The 18,738-nt window shown below is 44.0% G+C and overlaps 1 protein-coding gene across 1 annotated transcript in view; it reads right to left on the bottom strand.

The window, feature by feature from the left end:
* rasgrf2b (Ras protein-specific guanine nucleotide-releasing factor 2b) overlaps nt 1-18,441 on the bottom strand; it is a 156,269-nt gene extending 137,828 nt beyond the window's left edge. Inside the window, exon 1 of the mRNA XM_020475983.2 lies at nt 17,791-18,441. Coding sequence (XP_020331572.2) covers nt 17,791-18,066 — 276 coding nt within the window. The 5' untranslated portion in view covers nt 18,067-18,441. The remainder of the gene's footprint in view (nt 1-17,790) is intronic.
* Between the last annotated feature and the right edge of the window lie 297 nt (nt 18,442-18,738).

The raw sequence follows: 18,738 nt of genomic DNA, 5'->3' as shown, positions 1-18,738 counted from the left end.
CCCTCTGTGTTCTGTTAGACAGGTAACACTCGATCCACGATATGGCAGAGGATATAAAGCCAGAACACATTTTCAACAGCAGACTATGATTGATAATGTCAAACGCTGCAGTCGAGTACAGTAGAGTTTAATTCAGTAGAGTACATTATAGTTTAGTTTACTAGATTAGTGTAAAGTAGGGTACAATACAGTACACTATAATTTACTTTACTATATGCTACTGTGCTCTACTGTATTGTACAATACTCTACTTTTATTTGCTGTACTCTATTGTACTGTACTGTGGTGTCCAAACTTGTGAAACACATATATATGTTTGGTTTAGATTTGATCCGGACTGCACCAAAGAAAGAGAACAAAAAAAGACGCCCTGTCCAGACAGGACCAAAAAAAGACATCCTGTCCAGACAGGACCAAAAAAAGACATCCCAAAAATGTCGCCGTCATTTGGCAGTTTATTTAGTTCCCTATTTAGTGCACTATATAGGGTGCCATTTGGGACAGCCACTTGTAGTCTGCTTCTTACGTTATTTCATGGTAACGAACTCCACCAATCTACAACCCCTACTGACACACTGGCCAAACAGGGTACCAAGACAGGGCAGAAATCTTGGCACCCCAAAAAGGCTAGAGTCAGTCCTGTGCCAAGAAAAAAAGAAGCAACAGTCAGTAGCCAAAATGTTGTCCCCCAAACTCAGAAGAGCAGTTTATGATGGTTGTTTAGGGTTACAGCTAGCAGGCAGTGTGCTGAGCAGAGCTGTTACAACTGCAGGGGATTAACATAGAGAATGAATTAAGCTGCAAATCATAGAGAACACACACATGCACGCACAAACACAAATACATAGTCCAGCAAATTAGTTAACACTCCTACTGTAAAAATACTGTAGAATCCTGTCTCATTTTAACAGTAAAGACAGGGTGAGTAAATCACCCCTTTGCTCTGAGCCACAGAATACAGTACATACACACACATATACACCATTTCTTAATTCAAAGTCATTTTCAAATGTTCTGCTGTGTCACCCAAATTAGAACCCACACTCCGTTGGGAGATAATGCAAAAATATGCTGTGGTGCATCCCAGATGGTACCATATTCCTTATATAAGGCTCTGGTCAAAAGTGGTGCACTAAATAGGGAATAAGGGAACCATTTGGAATGCAAAAAAAATCAAAATCTCTGATTATGAATTATGTGGATTACCCACAGAGACCAATGCGCCAAAAACAATTAATAGAAGAGCCTGTAGGGAGAAGACCCTGTACTATGTACGCATGTTATATTGTGGGAACATTCAATAATAATGTTTAGACATCTGGACTCTTTCTATCTCCTCAAAGGAATCATGTTAGAGACTGATAATAGTGTGTGTGTAGTTGCCTGGTCATCAATATTAAATGAATCTGCAGGCCTTGTGTATACAGACACACGGAGACACACAAACAGCATCAGACCAGCTGATTCATCTCTGTAGATACAGCACCATTGAGACCAGAGCAAGTGCTCTTCACACATCACATGTCTACATCTTTATGGAGTGTATGCGTGTGTGGTATGGCTCTGTGAGGGGGTGTGATTTAGAATACTGCAATTTGCTGCACAGACTTAATAGAGAGGAGGCGTCAAATCTCTCCCTCCCTCCCTTCCTCAATCCCTCCCTCCATCCAGACCTTTGCACAGATAATGAATCCATGTGTACTGTGTGTGTATGGTAACACATGGCAACATGGGTACATAGAGAAACAAAGGAGTATAAATAACCCCAATTAATGGACCACAGCTGCACAGAGAGAGAGAGAGAGACAGAGAGGGCAAGAGAGGGACTCTTTTTATTTGCAAAACACCTTTATTGGCCAAATAGTTACACCATTTAAAAGCACAAACTTTATTTCATTTTAACAGAGCTAGAAAATTTGAAACAAGCCACCCTCACACGCCACACCCCTACAAAACTCACCTAGACGGATCACCAGCCCCCCCACGTTCAGAAAGTATTCAGACCCCTTGACTTTTTCCAGAATTTGTTACCTTACAGCTTTATTCAAAATGGATTAAATCGTTTTCCCCCTCCACAATCTACAGACAATACCCCATAATGACAAATAAAAAATAGGTTTATAGAAATGTTTGCTAATTTATTAAAAAATAAAAAACAGAAATATCATATTTACATAAGTATTCACACCCTTTACTCAGTGCTTTGTTGAAGCACCTTTGGCACACCTGTATTTGGGGAGTTTCTCCCATTCTTCTCTGCAGATCCTCTCAAGCTCTGTCAGGTTGGATGGGGAGCGTCGCTGCACAGCTATTTTCAGGTCTCTCCAGAGATGTTTGATCGGGTTCAAGTCCAGGCTCTGGCTGGGACACTCAAGGACATTCAGAGACTTGTCCCGAAGCCACTCCTGCGTTGTCTTGGCTGTGTGCTTAGGGTCGTTTAACTGTTGGAAGGTGAACCTTTGCCCCAGTCCTGATCTCTTTATTTTGCTCAATTCATCTTTCCCTCATTCCTACAGCATGATGCTGCCACCATCATGCTTCCCCGTAGTGATGGTGCCAGGTTTCCTCCAAAAGTGACACTTGGCATTCAGAACAAAGAGTTCAATCTTGGTTTCATCAGACCAGAGACCTGAGAGTCCTTTAGGTGCATTTTGGCAAACTCCAAGTGGGCTGTCATGTGCCTTTTACCGAGGAGTGGCTTCCATCTCGCTACTCTACCATAAAGGTCTTATTGGTGGAGTGCTGCAGAGATGGTTGTCCTTCGGGAAGTTTCTCCCATTTCCACAGAGGAACTCTGGAGCTCTGTCAGAGTGACCATCAACTCCCTGACCAATGCCCTTCTCCCCCGATTGCTCAGTTTGGCTGGGCGGCCAACTCTAGGAAGAGTCTTGGTGGTTTCAAACTCCTTCCATTTAAGAATGATGGAGGCCACTGTGTTCTTGGGGACCTTCAATGCTGCAGAAATGTTTTGGTACCTTCCCCAGATCTGTGCCTCGACACAATCCTGTCTTGGAGCTCTATGGACAATTTTGTCGACCTCATGGCTTGGTTTTTGCTCTGACATGCACTGTCAACTGTGGGCCGTTATATAGACAGGTGTGTGCCTTTTCAAATCATGTCTAATCACTTGAATTTACCACAGGTGGACTCCATTCATTATGCATAGATTGATGAGAAAAATGTCAATTTTAGAATAAGAATGTAACGTAACAAAATGTAGAAATAGTCAAGGGGTCTGAATACTTTCCGAATGCACTGTACATGCTCCAATGTCAGGCGAGACCACACCCCGCTCCCTGTATCTTAGGTTTCCTAGTCTTCCACATTGCCATTTTTGTCTGCTCCAACAGGTAGTTTACTAGGCAGTCTGTTCGCCTGTTGGCTACGCTACACCTAGTCCCTCCAATGTATAGGTCCAGAGTCATCCCCAACCCTAAGCCTGTACACAACCCACCCAGGACAGAAAACAACCCTATCAGCCTGTACACCACCCACCCAGGACAGAAAACAACCCTACCAGCCTGTACACCATCCAACCAGGACAGACAACAACCCTCCCAGCCTGTACACCACCCACCCAGGACAGAAAACAACCCTAAGCCTGTACACCACCCACCCAGGACAAAAAACAACCCTACCAGCCTGTACACCACCCACCCAGGACAGAAAACAATCCTAAGCCTGTACACCACCCACCCAGGACAGAAAACAACCCTACCAGCCTGTCCACCACCCACCCAGGACAGAAAACAACCCTACCAGCCTGTCCACCACCCACCCAGGACAGAAAACAACCCTAAGCCTGTACACCATCCACCCAGGACAGATAACAACCCTACCAGCCTGTACATCACCCACCCAGGACAGAAAACAACCCTAAGCCTGTACACCACCCACCCAGGACAGATAACAACCCTACCAGCCTGTACACCACCCACCCAGGACAGAAAACAACCCTAAGCCTGTACACCACACACCCAGGACAGAAAACAACCCTACCAGCCTGTCCACCACCCACCCAGGACAGAAAACAACCCTAAGCCTGTACACCACCCACCCAGGACAGAAAACAACCCTACCAGCCTGTCTACCACCCACCCAGGACAGAAAACAACCCTAAGCCTGTACACCATCCACCCAGGACAGATAACAACCCTACCAGCCTGTACATCACCCACCCAGGACAGAAAACAACCCTAAGCCTGTACACCACCCACCCAGGACAGATAACAACCCTACCAGCCTGTACACCACCCACCCAGGACAGAAAACAACCCTAAGCCTGTACACCACACACCCAGGACAGAAAACAACCCTAAGCCTGTACACCACCCACCCAGGACAGAAAACAACCCTACCAGCCTGTATACCACCCACCCAGGACAAAAAACAACCCTAAGCCTGTACACCACCCATCCAGGAGAGAAAACAACCCTACCAGCCTGTACACCACACACCCAGGACAGAAAACAACCCTACCAGCCTGTACACCACACACCCAGGACAGAAAACAACCCTACCAGCCTGTACACCACCCACCCAGGACGGAACACAACCCTAAGCCTGTACACCACCCACCCAGGACAGATAACAACCCTACCAGCCTGTACACCACCCACCCAGGACAGAAAACAACCCTAAGCCTGTACACCACCCACTCAGGACAGAAAACAACCCTACCAGCCTGTACACCACCCACCCAGGACAGAAAACAACCCTAAGCCTGTACACCACCCACCCAGAAGAGAAAACAACCCTACCAGCCTGTACACCACACACCCAGGACAGAAAACAACCCTACCAGCCTGTACACCACCCACCCAGGACAGAAAACAACCCTACCAGCCTGTACACCACCTACCCAGGACAGAAAACAACCCTAAGCCTGTACACCACCCACCCAGGACAGAAAACAACCCTACCAGCCTGCACACCACCCACCCAGGACAGAAAACAACCCTAAGCATGTACACCACCCACCCAGGACAGAAAACAACCCTACCAGCCTGGAACAAGAAAAAACACTGTCTCCTCCTCCCTCCTCCCTACAGAACACACACGCCCTCCCCACTGATGGATCAAGGTGCGACTTGTAATTTGTCTTAATATATTTCATGGTTTGTAGCCTAACATGTGTAGCCTAATAGTAGGATCCAAAAAAAGGGTGAATTAAATCATATCAGTGTTTTAATTAATTTAGATAGTAATATTTCTACAGGTGCTGATCCGTCTAATCCGTTGTCAATATTGTGAAATAATCATTTTAAGGTAAGATTTGAATAGAGAAAGCTGATCCGAGAGCTGCGCTCCCTTTCTTTGGATCCTATCAGTATCAACACATGTTCCAATGATGCACTTAGAGACCGTTCTCTCTGCAAGGTGTTTTAGGAAATGCATGTTACATATTCGACTGTTGTAGGAAAGATGCACTGTTAAAAAACTTGTGAGACTAAATTCCATCGCTATCGGGAAACCGGGCCCTGGTCAGGTAACCGTGCATATGAAGGATAAAAGCGTTTGACTACTGAGATGCAAACGCCTGAAGGTACCACGTTCATCTGTACAAGCAAAAGTACGCAAGTATAAACACCATGGGACCACGCAAACGTTATAACATTCAGGAAGGAGACGAATTCTGTCTCCTAGAGATGAATGTACTTTGGTACGAAATGTGCAAATCAATCCCGGAACAACAGCAAAGGACCTTGTGAAGATGCTGGAAGAAACAGGTACAAAAGTATCTATATACACAGTAAAACGAGTCCTATATCGACATAATCTGACAGGCCGCTCAGCAAGGAAGAAGCCACTGCTCCAAAACCAACATTAAAAAGCCAGACTACGTCTAACTAATGACCATCGTTATGTTTGGAGGAAAAAGGGGGAGGCTTGCAAGCCGAAGAACACCATCCCAACCGTGAAGCACGGGGGTGGCAGCATCATGTTGTGGGGGTGCTTTGCTGCAGGAGGGACTGGTGCACTTCACAAAATAGATGGCATCATGAGGTAGGAAAATTATGTGGATATATTGAAGCAACATCTCAAGACATCATTCAGGAAGTTAAAGCTTGGTTGCAAATGGGTCTTCCAAATGGAGCATACTTACAAAGTTGTGACAAAATGGCTTAAGGACAACAAAATCAAGGTTTTGGAGTGGCCATAACAAAGCCCTGACCTCAATCCTGTAGAAAATGTGTGGGCAGAACTGAAAAAGCATGTGCGAGCAAGGAGGCCTACAAACCTGACTCCGTTACACCAGCTCTGTCAGGAGGAATGGGCCAAAATTCACCCAACTTATTGTGGAAGGCTATCCGAAACATTTGACCCAAGTTAAGCATTTTAAAGGCAATGCTACCATATACTAATTGAGTGTATGTAAACTTCTGACCCTCTGGGAATGTGATAAAATAAAAAAGATCTGAAATAAATTATTCTCTCTACTATAATTCTGACATTTCACATTCTTAAAATAAAGTTATGATCCTAACTGACCTAATACAGGGAATTTTTTGTAAGATTAAATGTCAGGAATTGTGAACAACTGAGTTTAAATGTATTTGGCTAAGGTGTATGTTACCTTCTGACTTCAACTGTATGTATACATAAACATTCATACATATACACATACAGTGGGGAGAACAAGTATTTGATACACTGCCGATTTTGCAGGTTTTTCTACTTACAAAGCATGTAGAGGTCTGTAATTTTTATCATAGGTACACTTCAACTGTGAGCGACGGAATCTAAAACAAAAATCCAGAAATTCACATTGTATGATTTTTAATATGCATTGCAAGATCTCACCTCGTGGGGCATCAATGATCATGAGGAAGGTGAGAGATCAGCTCAGAACTACACGGCAGGACCTGGTCAATGACCTGAAGAGAGCTGGGACCACAGTCTCAAAGAAAACCATTAATAACACACTGCGCCATCATGGATTAAAATCCTGCAGTGCACGCAAGGTCCCCCTGGCTCAAAGCCAGCACATGTCCAGGCCCGTCTGAAGTTTGCCAATGACCATCTGGATGATCCAGAGGAGGAATGGGAGAAGGTCATGTGGTCTGATGAGACAAAAATAGAGCTTTTTGGTCTAAACTCCACTCGCCGTGTTTGGAGGAAGAAGAAGGATGAGTACAACCCCAAGAACACCATCCCAACCGTGAAGCATTGAGGTGGAAACATCATTCTTTGGGGATGCTTTTCTGCAAAGGGGACAAGACGACTGCACCGTATTGAGGAGAGGATGGATGGGGCCATGTATCGCGAGATCTTGGCCAACAACCTCCTTCCCTCAGTAAGAGCATTGAAGATGGGTCGTGGCTGGGTCTCCAGCATGACAACAACTCGAAACACACAGCCAGGGCAACTAAGGAGTGGCTACGTAAGAAGCATCTCAAGGTCCTGGAGTGGCCTAGCCAGTCTCCAGACCTGAACCCAATAGAAAATCTTTGGAGGGAGCTGAAAGTCTGTATTGCCCAGCGACAGCCCTGAAACCTGAAGGATCTGGAGAAGGTCTGTATGGAGGAGTGGGCCAAAATCCCTGCTGCAGTGTGTGCAAACCTGTTCAAGAACTACAGGAAACGTATGATCTCTGTAATTGCAAACAAAGGTTTCTGTACCAAATATTAGGTTCTGCTTTTCTGATGTATCAAATAATTATGTCATGCAATAAAATGAAAATTAATTACTTAAAAATCATACAATGAGATTTTCTGGATTTTAGATTCTGTCTCTCACAGTTGAAGTGTACCTATGATAAAAACTACAGACCTCATGCTTTGTAAGTAAGTAGGAAAACCTGCAAAATCGGCAGTGTATCAAATACTTGTTCTCCCCACTTTATGTGGTATTGGTGGAGTAGGGGCCTGAGGGCACACAGTGTGTTGTGAAATCTGTGATTGTATTGTAATATTTCTAAAACTGCATCAACTGCCTTAATTTTGCTGGACCCCAGGAAGAGTAGCTGCTGCTTTGGCAGCTAATGGGGATCCATAATATATAAAAATACAACCCCTTTCCCCCACAACAACCGTAGACTCAGATTCTCAACAGTTGCACCATCCAAGAGCCAACTAAAGAAAGGTCTTGATTTACGAATGCAAATACAGTTGCAGCTGTATGAGAAGGCCTAATAAAACTGTGCCAAAAAAAGGGCAGAAATGGGGAGATTTGATAAACCATTGTCACGTCCTAGATGATGGAGGTCAGATATACCCCCTTCCCCTAAAACACCCACAACATGGTCCCCCGTACTGACCATATTCCCAAGCATCTCCGTGCAGTCAGACCTTTGATTTTGTGCCACCAGGGCCACAATAATATGCATACTCTCTGAATGTGCGAGTGTGACCCACTCCCCATGGGTTACTGCTTACCCAGGCTATTAACCATTATTTTATCTTTAAAGAAAGCAAATTTGGCAACGATTGGGCATTCATACCTCTGCCCTATCTGTCCGAAGCGGTGTAAACGTTCGAGTTGGATTTTGTCGATAGTAAGGAGGAACTCTCTAACTACAGATTCAGGAACTTCTCCTTCTTTCTCTTGGATACCTGTAAGTCTAGATTCTCTCTCATGGATCTAGTCTGTATGTCAGGGAAGGCTTCTCTCAGAACGATGTTCTCCTTTTTAAATTCATTAACTTAGGTTTCAATCTTATTGACTGTCCCTTTTAGCTTGTTTGTGTCTTTCTCCAATGTCACAGCTTTTTTGTCACTCATCTCGAGGCTTGCCTTAAACCCCTTTATATCCTTACTGACTAGTTAAAAAATATCTAATATAGTTTGTCATTTATTGATTTTAACAGATCGGTTTCGACCTTTACCATTCCCGGGGATGAAAATATTAAATCGTCTGTCTGTAGAAGAGTCATGTTTTCGTTTTGAAATATGTTCCCCTGTCTTACTCTCCGTCATGTTTGGGTGTTTTTGTTTGCATAATATTTGTCGATACATTTCTCTAGTCTTATGATTTGTTTTGTGTTGTTATCCAGATTGAAGATAATTACCCACCAGATTGTGTAGTGCTAATATTTAGTCTAACTTACCGATATTGAATATTACATTATTATCTTGAGGTGGTCTACATAGCTGTGTTCAGTCTGCCGTCTTGACACTTCCCTATTCTTAACTGGTTTTGTACTATTGATAATGTACATTACTTGCTAAATCAAATCAAATCAAATGTTATTTGTCACATACACATGGTTAGCAGATGTTAATGCGAGTGTAGCGAAATGCTTGTGCTTCTAGTTCCGACAATGCAGTAATAACCAACAAGTAATCTAGCTAACAATTCCAAAACTACTACCTTATAGACACAAGTGTAAGGGGATAAAGAATATGTACATAAAGATATATGAATGAGTGATGGTACAGAGCGGCATAGGCAAGATACAGTAGATGATATAGAGTACAGTATATACGTATACATATGAGATGAATAATGTAGGGTATGTAAACATTATATTAGGTAGCATTGTTTAAAGTGGCTAGTAATATATTTTACATCATTTCCCATCAATTCCCATTATTAAAGTGGCTGGAGTTGAGTCAGTGTGTTGGCAGCAGCCACTCAATGTTAGTGGTGGCTGTTTAACAGTCTGATGACCTTGAGATAGAAGCTGTTTTTCAGTCTCTCGGTCCCAGCTTTGATGCACCTGTACTGACCTCGCCTTCTGGATGATAGCGGGGTGAACAGGCAGTGGCTCGGGTGGTTGTTGTCCTTGATGATCTTTATGGCCTTCCTGTGACATCGGGTGGTGTAGGTGTCATGGAGGGCAGGTAGTTTGCCCCCGGTGATGCGTTGTGCAGACCTCACTACCCTCTGGAGAGCCTTACGGTTGTGGGCGGAGCAGTTGCCGTACCAGGCTGTGATACAGCCCGACAGGATGCTCTCGATTGTGCATCTGTAGAAGTTTGTGAGTGCTTTTGGTGACAAGCCGAATTTCTTCAGCCTCCTGAGGTTGAAGAGGCACTGCTGCGCCTTCTTCACGATGCTGTCTGTGTGAGTGGACCAATTCAGTTTGTCTGTGATGTGTACGCCGAGGAACTTAAAACTTACTACCCTCTCCACTACTGTTCCATCTATGTGGATAGGGGGGTGTTCCCTCTGCTGTTTCCTGAAGTCCACAATCATCTCCTTAGTTTTGTTGACGTTGAGTGTGAGGTTATTTTCCTGACACCACACTCCGAGGGCCCTCACCTCCTCCCTGTAGGCCGTCTCGTCGTTGTTGGTAATCAAGCCTACCACTGTTGTGTCGTCCGCAAACTTGATGATTGAGTTGGAGGTGTGCGTGGCCACGCAGTCGTGGGTGAACAGGGAGTACAGGAGAGGGCTCAGAACGCACCCTTGTGGGGCCCCAGTGTTGAGGATCAGCGGGGTGGAGATGTTGTTGCCTACCCTCACCACCTGGGGGCGGCCCGTCAGGAAGTCCAGTACCCAGTTGCACAGGGCGGGGTCGAGACCCAGGGTCTCGAGCTTGATGACGAGCTTGGGGGGCACTATGGTGTTAAATGCCGGAAGTGAGTGCTACGGGGCTGTAGTCATTTAGCTCAGTTACCTTAGCTTTCTTGGGAACAGGAACAATGGTGGCCCTCTTGAAGCATGTGGGAACAACAGACTGGGATAGGGATTGATTGAATATGTCCGTAAACACACCAGCCAGCTGGTCTGCGCATGCTCTGAGGGCGCGGCTGGGGATGCCGTCTGGGCCTGCAGCCTTGCGAGGGTTGACACGTTTAAATGTTTTCCTCACGTCGGCTGCAGTGAAGGAGAGTCCGCATGTTTTGGTTGCGGGCCGTGTCAGTGGCACTGTATTGTCCTCAAAGCGGGCAAAAAAGTTATTTAGTCTGCCTGGGAGCAAGACATCCTGGTCCGTGACGGGGCTGGTTTCCTTTTTGTAATCCGTGATTGACTGTAGACCCTGCCACATACCTCTTGTGTCTGAGCCGTTGAATTGAGATTCTACTTTGTCTCTATACTGACGCTTAGCTTGTTTGATTGCCTTGCGGAGGAATAGCTACACTGTTTGTATTCGGTCATGTTTCCGGTCACCTTGCCCTGATTAAAAGCAGTGGTTCGCGCTTTCAGTTTCACGCGAATGCTGCCATCAATCCACGGTTTCTGGTTTGGGAATGTTTTAATCGTTGCTATGGGAACGACATCTTCAACGCACGTTCTAATGAACTCGCTCACCGAATCAGCGTATTCGTCAATGTTGTTGTTTGATGCAATACGAAACATATCCCAGTCCACGTGATGGAAGCAGTCTTGGAGTGTGGAATCAGATTGGTCGGACCAGCGTTGAACAGACCTCAGCGCGGGAGCTTCTTGTTTTAGTTTCTGTCTGTAGGCAGGGATCAACAAAATGGAGTCGTGGTCAGCTTTTCCGAAAGGAGAGCGGGGCAGGGCCTTATATGCATCGCGGAAGTTAGAATATCCAAGGTTTTTCCAGCCCTGGTTGCGCAATCGATATGCTGATACAATAGTACAATGCTAGTACAATGCCTTGCAAAAGTATTACTGCACCTGTACATAGCCCATCTATAATTTAACCCAAACAACTACCTCTCCCCCTACTGTATTTATTTATTTTGCTCCTTTGCACCCCATTATTTCTATCTCTACTTTGCACATTCTTGCACTGCAAATCTACCATTCCAGTGTTTTACTTGCTATATTGTATTTACTTCGCCACCATGGCCTTTTTTTGCCTTTACCTCCCTTATCTCACCTCATTTGCTCACATTGTATATATACTTATTTTTCTACTGTATTATTGACTGTATGTTTGTTTTACTCCATGTGTAACTCTGTGTTGTTGTATGTGTCGAACTGCTTTGCTTTACCTTGGCCAGGTCGCAATTGTAAATGAGAACTTGTTCTCAACTTGCCTACCTGATCAAATAAAAGTGAAATAAAAAATAAATAAATAACAAATTCATCCCCCTTGGCGTTTTTCCTATTTTGTTGCATTACAACCTTTAATTTAAATAGATTTTGGGGGGGATTTCATGTAATGGACATTCTCAAAATATTCAAAATTGGTGAAGGTAAAAAAAATACTTGTTTAAAAATAAATAAAAAAATAAAAAAATACGCAAAGTGGTGCGTGCATATGTATTCTCCTCCTTTGCTATGAAGCCCCTACTTAAGATCTGGTGTAACCAGTAAGCCCACCTGTGTGCAATCTAAGTGTCACATGATCTGTCACATGATCTCAGTATATATACACCTGTTCTGAAAGGCCCCAGAGGCTGCAACACCACTAAGCAAGCGGCATCATGAAGACCAAGGAGCTCTCCAAATAGGTCAGGGACAAAGTTGTGGAGAAGTACAGATCAGGGTTGGGTTATAAAAAAATATCAGATACTTTGAACATCCCACAGAGCACCATTAAATCCATTATTAAAAAATGGAAAGAATATGGCACTACAACAAACCTGTCAAGAGAGGGCCACCCACCAAAACTCACAGACCAGGCAAGGAGGGCATTAATCAGAGAGGTAACAAAGAGACCAAAGACAACCCTGAAGGAGTTGCACTGCTCCACAGCAGAGATTGGAGTATCTGTCCATATGACCACTTTAATCCGTACACTCCACAGATCTGGGCTTTACGGAAGAGTGGCCAGGAAAAAGCCATTGCTTAATAAAGAAAAAAATAAGAAAACACGTTTGGTGTTCACCAAAAGGCATGTGGAAGACTCCCCAAACATATAGAAGAAGGTACTCTGGTCAGATTAGTATAAAACTAAGCTTTTTGGCAAGGAAAACTATGTCTGGCACCAACCCAACACCTCTTGTCACCCCGAGAACAACATCCCAACAGTGAAGCATGGTAGTGACAGCCTCATGCTGTGGGGATGTTTTTCATTGGCAGGGACTGGGAAACTGGTCAGAATTGAAGGAATGATGTAGGGTGCTAAATACAGGGAAATCCTTGAGGGAAACCTGCTTCAGTCTTCCAGAGATTTGAAACTGCGACTGAGGTTCACCTTCCAGCAGGACAATGACCCTAAGCATACTGCTAAAGGAACACTCGGGTGGTTTAAGGGGAAACATTTAAATGTCTTGGAATGGCCTAGTCAAAGCTATGACCTCAATCCAGTTGAGAATCTGTGGTATGACTTAAATATTGCTGTACACCAGCAGAACCCAACTTGAAGGAGCTGGAGTAGTTTTGCCTTGAAGAATGGGCAAAAATCCCAGTGGCTAGATGTGCCAAGCTTATAAAGACTTACCCAAGAGACTTGCAGCTGTAATAGCTGCAAAAGATGGCTCTACAAAGTATTGCATTTGGGGGGGGGGGGGGGGGGGGGGGGGGGTGAATAGTTATACACGCTCAAGTTCTGTTTGTCTTATTTCTTGTTTGTTTCACAATAAAACATATTTAGCATCTTCAAAGTGGTAGGCATGTTGTGTAAATCAATTTTAATTCCAGGTTATAAGGCAACAAAATAGGAAAAATGCCATGGGGGTGTCACGTCCTTAGTTCCTTTTTTATGTCTCTATTTTAGTTTGGTCAGGGCGTGAATTGGGGTGGGCATTGTATGTTTTTGTTCTATGTTTTGTATTTCTGGTTTTGGCCTGGTATGGTTCCCAATCAGAGGCAGCTGTCAATCATTGTCTCTGATTGAGAACCATACTTAGGCAGCCTGTTTTCCCACTATGATTTGTGGGTAGTTGTTTTCTGCTGCACCTTACAGGAGTGTTTCGTTTTCGTTTCACTCTCTTTGTTATTTTGTTTAGTGTTTCTGTTCTAATAAATATAACATGAACACTTACCACGCTGCGCATTAGTCCGATCCATCTTATTCCTCATCAGAAGAGGAAGACAATCGTTACAGGGGGTGAATACTTTCGCAAGCCACTGTATATTACCTGCTAAAGTAGTCTATCGGATTTCCTACCAGAGAGATTGTAAACTGTAATCTGTTTTACTGAGACTTGGCTAACGTGGGAGGTACTTGATACGGCTATACAGCCTGCAGGGTTTTCTGTACATCGGCCAGACAGGAAAAAAAATACTTTGAGGGAAGAACAAAGGCGGAGGAGTATGTTTCATGATCAACAACTCATGGTGTGATTGTCTGAATGTAAAAACTTTTAAGACTTTCTGTCCCCCTAACCTGGAATACCTCACGATGAAATGCTGACCACATTATCTCCCCAGAAAATTCACAGGTGTTTGAATCACGGCTGTGTACATTTTCAAAGAATTACACAGGACTTTCAACAAATTTGAAACAGCATATCCTGAGGCCGCATTCGTTGTAGCCAGGGACTTTAACAAAATAAATCTAAGGGAAGATCTCCCGAAATTCCATCAACACATCTCTTGGCTCACTCGGGGGAAAAATACATTGGACCATTGTTATTCTCCATTCCGACTGCATGGCCAAACATGACTCCAACACCATCATGAAGTTTGCAGATGACACAACGATGGTGGGCCTGATCGGCAACAGCGACAAAACAGCCTACAAGGAGGAGGTCAAAGCCCTGTCGTAGTGGTGCCAGGGAAACAGCCTCTCACTCAACGTCAGAAAAACCAAGGAGCTGATCATGGACTACAGGAAACAGGGGGAGGAGCATGCCCCTATTGTCATTGACAGGGCTACAGTGGAGAGGGTAAAAAGCGTAAAGTTCCTCGGCGTGCACATCACAGAGTACCTGACATAGTCCAATCACACCACCACCAATCAATCCCAGGCGCCTGAAGAAATGTGTCATGTGTCATAAATCACTGGGGGGGAGCTCCCTGCCCTCCAGGACATCTACACCAGGCGGTGTTTGAGGAAGGCCCAAAAGATCAACAAGTACTCCCGTCACCCGAGCAACGGACTGTTCACTCTCTTACCATCTGGCAAGCGGTATCGGAGTATCAGGTCTCGAACCAACAGGCTCAGAGAAGAAGTACCATCAGGTCATCAGACTGCTGAAAACCTAAACCTAGATGTCCCCCTGCACAGACCTGCACCTTAGAGACCATTTGCACCGGAGAGAATATATGCACCTTAGAAAGTATTTCCACCGACTACCCACACATCCACACCTACACACACACACACAGTCAACGCTGCTGTTCTAATATATACAGTTGAAGTCGGAAGTTTACATACACCTTAGCCAAATACATTTAAACTCCGTTTTTTTTATCCTAGTAAATATTCCCTGTCTTAGGTCAGTTAGGATCAAAACTTTATTTTAAGAATGTGAAATGTCAGAATAATAGTTGAGATAATGATTTATTTCAGCTATTTTTTCTTTCATTACATTCCCAGTGGGTCAGAACTTTACATACACTCAATTAGTATTTGGTAGCATTGCCTTTAAATTGTTTAAACGTTTCAGGTAGCCTTCCACAAGCTTCCCACAATAAGTTGGTTAAATTTTGGCCCATTCCTCCTGACAGAGCTGGTGTAACGGAGTCAGGTTTGTAGGCCTCCTTGCTCGCACAAACTTTACAGTTCTGCAAACAACATTTCTATAGGATTGAGGTCAGGGCTTTGTGATGGCCACTCCAATACCTTGACTTTGTTGTTGTCCATTTTGCCACAACTTTGGAAGTATGCTTGGGGTCATTGTCCATTTGGAAGACCCATTTGCGACCAAGCTTGAACTTCCTGACTGATGTCTTTAGATGTTGCTTCAATATAATGACATAATTTTCCTCCTCATGATTAGAAGTGCACCAGTCCCTCCTGCAGCAAAGCACCCCCACAACATGATGCTGCCACCCCGTGCTTCACGGTTGGGATGGAGTTCTTTGGCTTGCAAGCCTCCCCCTTTTCCTTCCAAACATAACGATGGTCATTATGGCCCAACAGTTCTATTTTTGTTTCATCAGACCAGAGGACATTTCTCCAAAAAGTATGATCTCATGTGCATTTGCAAACCGTAGTCTGTTTTTTTTAAGGCAGTTTTGGTGCAGTGGCTTCTTCCTTGTTGAGCGGCCTTTCAGGTTATGTCGATATAGGACTTGTTTTAATGTGGATATAGATACCTTTGTACCAGTTTCCTCCAGCATCTTCACAAGGTCCTTTGCTGTTGTTCTGAAATTGATTTGCACTTTTGGTACCTTCAGGCATTTGGAAATTGCTCCCAAGGATGAACCAGACTTATGGAGGTCTACAATTTTTTGGCTGATATCTTTTGATTTCCATATGATGTCAAGCAAAGAGGCACTGGGTTTGAAGGTAGGCCTTGAAATACATCCACAGGTACACCTCCAATTGACTCAAATGATGTCAATTAGCCTATCAGAAGCTTCTAAAAACATGATGTCATTTTCTGGAATATTCCAAGCTGTTTAAAGGCACAGTCAACTTAGTGTATGTAAACTTCTGGCCCACTGCAATTGTGAACTGGAATAAGTGAAATAATCTGTCTGTAAACAATCATTGGAAAAATGACTTGTCATACACAAAGTAGATGTCCTAACCGACTTTCCAAAACTATAGTTTGTTAGTTTTGAAAAACAAGTTTTAATGACTCCAACCTAAGGGTATGTGAACTTCCGACTTCAACTGTACTATTGATTCCACTACCCACTTCATACTTGTAAATACAGTCCATTATTACTATGCATACTACCTCTTCTATTACTTCTACTACTTGTTATTTTTTACTTGACTCTTTTCATTGTTATTATTGATTCAGGTATTGCATTGTTGAGGGAGCTAGCGCAAAAGAGTTTCGATGCAACATTTGTACTTGCTGTGTATGTGACTAATACATTTTATATCTCTCCTCTTTCCATTTCTTCTCTCCTCCTCCCCCCTCTGTCGTATCCTCTCCTCTTTCCATCTCTTCTCTCCTCCTCCCTTTCTCCTATCCTACTCTCTCCTCTTCAGTTTAGCCATAGTTGTCCAGCTCTTGCCTGGGGAGAACCAATTAGGACCAGTGCAGAGCCAAAAGGGAGGAGTTATCATGTCTGGTTATAGCCAGGGGCAAAGAGATAGACATTTATGACTTTGCCCTACATGCACATACACAAACAAACAGATAGAGACTTTAACTGAGCCTAACACAAGGCTTTAAAAGCTTTCTGTGGGAGACACAGGCCTACACAAGGCTTTAAACACTAGCCTTTATCATCTATCCCTCTCTCTCTCCTTTTTTCAATTGTCTCTTTAATATGTGTGTGTCACCACAAAGGCTCATAGAACAGGAACAGAATCGATATAAAGGCAATAATAAGTGCCAAAATCTCATAACATACTGCACCCATGGCTTGTGACTGAAATATAGTTCCAACAGCAACTGTCTCTATTCCATAAGATTATTTGTTTATGTTTGATAGAGCCTGAAATGAATCAATGATATGATCGCATTCAACAGGTTTCCCTACATGCAGAAAATGTCATTCAAATGACTCACACACAGGAACATTTGAATGTGGACAGCAACTGTCATTTTCATATCAGTGAAAATAACATTTTGCTGCCAAATCACAGGGTGTAGGCCTACATGAGAGGGGTGGGAAGAGAACTGTTCACACTATAGGAATAGTGTAGGAAAGAGGTGTAGGAAATAGGAAAGAGGATTGACATTTTGAATACTGCATGAAGCCAATTAAGTGCCATCATCACTCTGATCCTTTCAACGTCCACTTCACCACCCTATCTTGTTCTGATCGTCTGCTTTACCTCTCCCTTTCTCGTTGACTGAATGCTCTGGGCAGCTGTTCTGAAAACATATTACCGGTATCAGAGTTTAGGCTGCAGCGGGAAAGTTTGGCAGCCACAGACAGATACACAGATTGCGTAAGTCTCTCTCTCACCTGTTTGTCGAGGGTCTCCTTTCCCGCAGTGGAGACCTTCGGAACAGGCACACTCTCACAGGTGCAGCCCTCCAAGAGGTAAATCCCGGCAGGGCGTACACTCTGCTCGTTTTCAAAGTAAAAAAACACGTTTTGGTACAGCGCAAAGAACTTCTCGTGCCACCTGCTGTTCTCCGTGGTCTTCTTGCTCAAATAACCGCGCTTGGTACCCTCCTTACGCGCAACGACTGAGAGGAACAGAGCGTGTCCCTCATTAAACCTGACACTCTTCTGCATTTTAATTTACTCCTTTTTGTTTTTTATAAAACCGTGTGTAGGCTATTGAATGCGAGACCAAATCCGCCGGTGTGTGTTTAAACTTCCCCTTTCAGTGAATGAAGAGGGAAAGTGGTCACCAGGCTAAGCATCACCAGGCTGAGCGCCGAGGTGCACGGGAAAGTTGCCCCGCCAAAGTGAGAGCTCTTGCGGGGAAACTCATATTCGAGAGAGACCCCGTCAACGACTTCTTAATAAACCCAGATACGATCCATGTCCACATCTGCCAAACGTTGAAAAGAAAGGTAGACCAAATCCCAGATGGAGGAAAGAGTAGGTTATGAGATGCAGAAAATGGAAAGGTTATTGTTCGCAAAGCAGAGGGGGAAAGCCTTGGAGAGGACAAACAGTGTGGTCGAATCACCGCCTAGATCAGCAACAATTGGCTTTGACACCGCCTCTCTCTCTCTCTCTCTCTCTCTCTCTCTCTCTCTCTCTCTCTCTCTCTCCTCTCTCTCTCTCTCTCTCTCTCTCTTTCTCTCTCTCTCTACAGAAAAATGCTTGGTTAAAAAACATCTAATTTGTGTTATTTGGTAGCCCAGCGCTGGCTAAATATTGGACACTACCCATGCTGTGTTATTTTGACGCAGCTATGTTGGGTTTACCTAAAAATGGGTTCATTTGGTTTTTATT

Source organism: Oncorhynchus kisutch, linkage group LG3 (genome assembly GCF_002021735.2).
Source record: "Oncorhynchus kisutch isolate 150728-3 linkage group LG3, Okis_V2, whole genome shotgun sequence".
NCBI classification, from domain to species: Eukaryota; Metazoa; Chordata; class Actinopteri; order Salmoniformes; family Salmonidae; genus Oncorhynchus; species Oncorhynchus kisutch.
The sequence above is the reverse complement of the archived record's forward strand: the minus strand, read 5'-3'. Positions and strand labels throughout refer to the sequence as shown.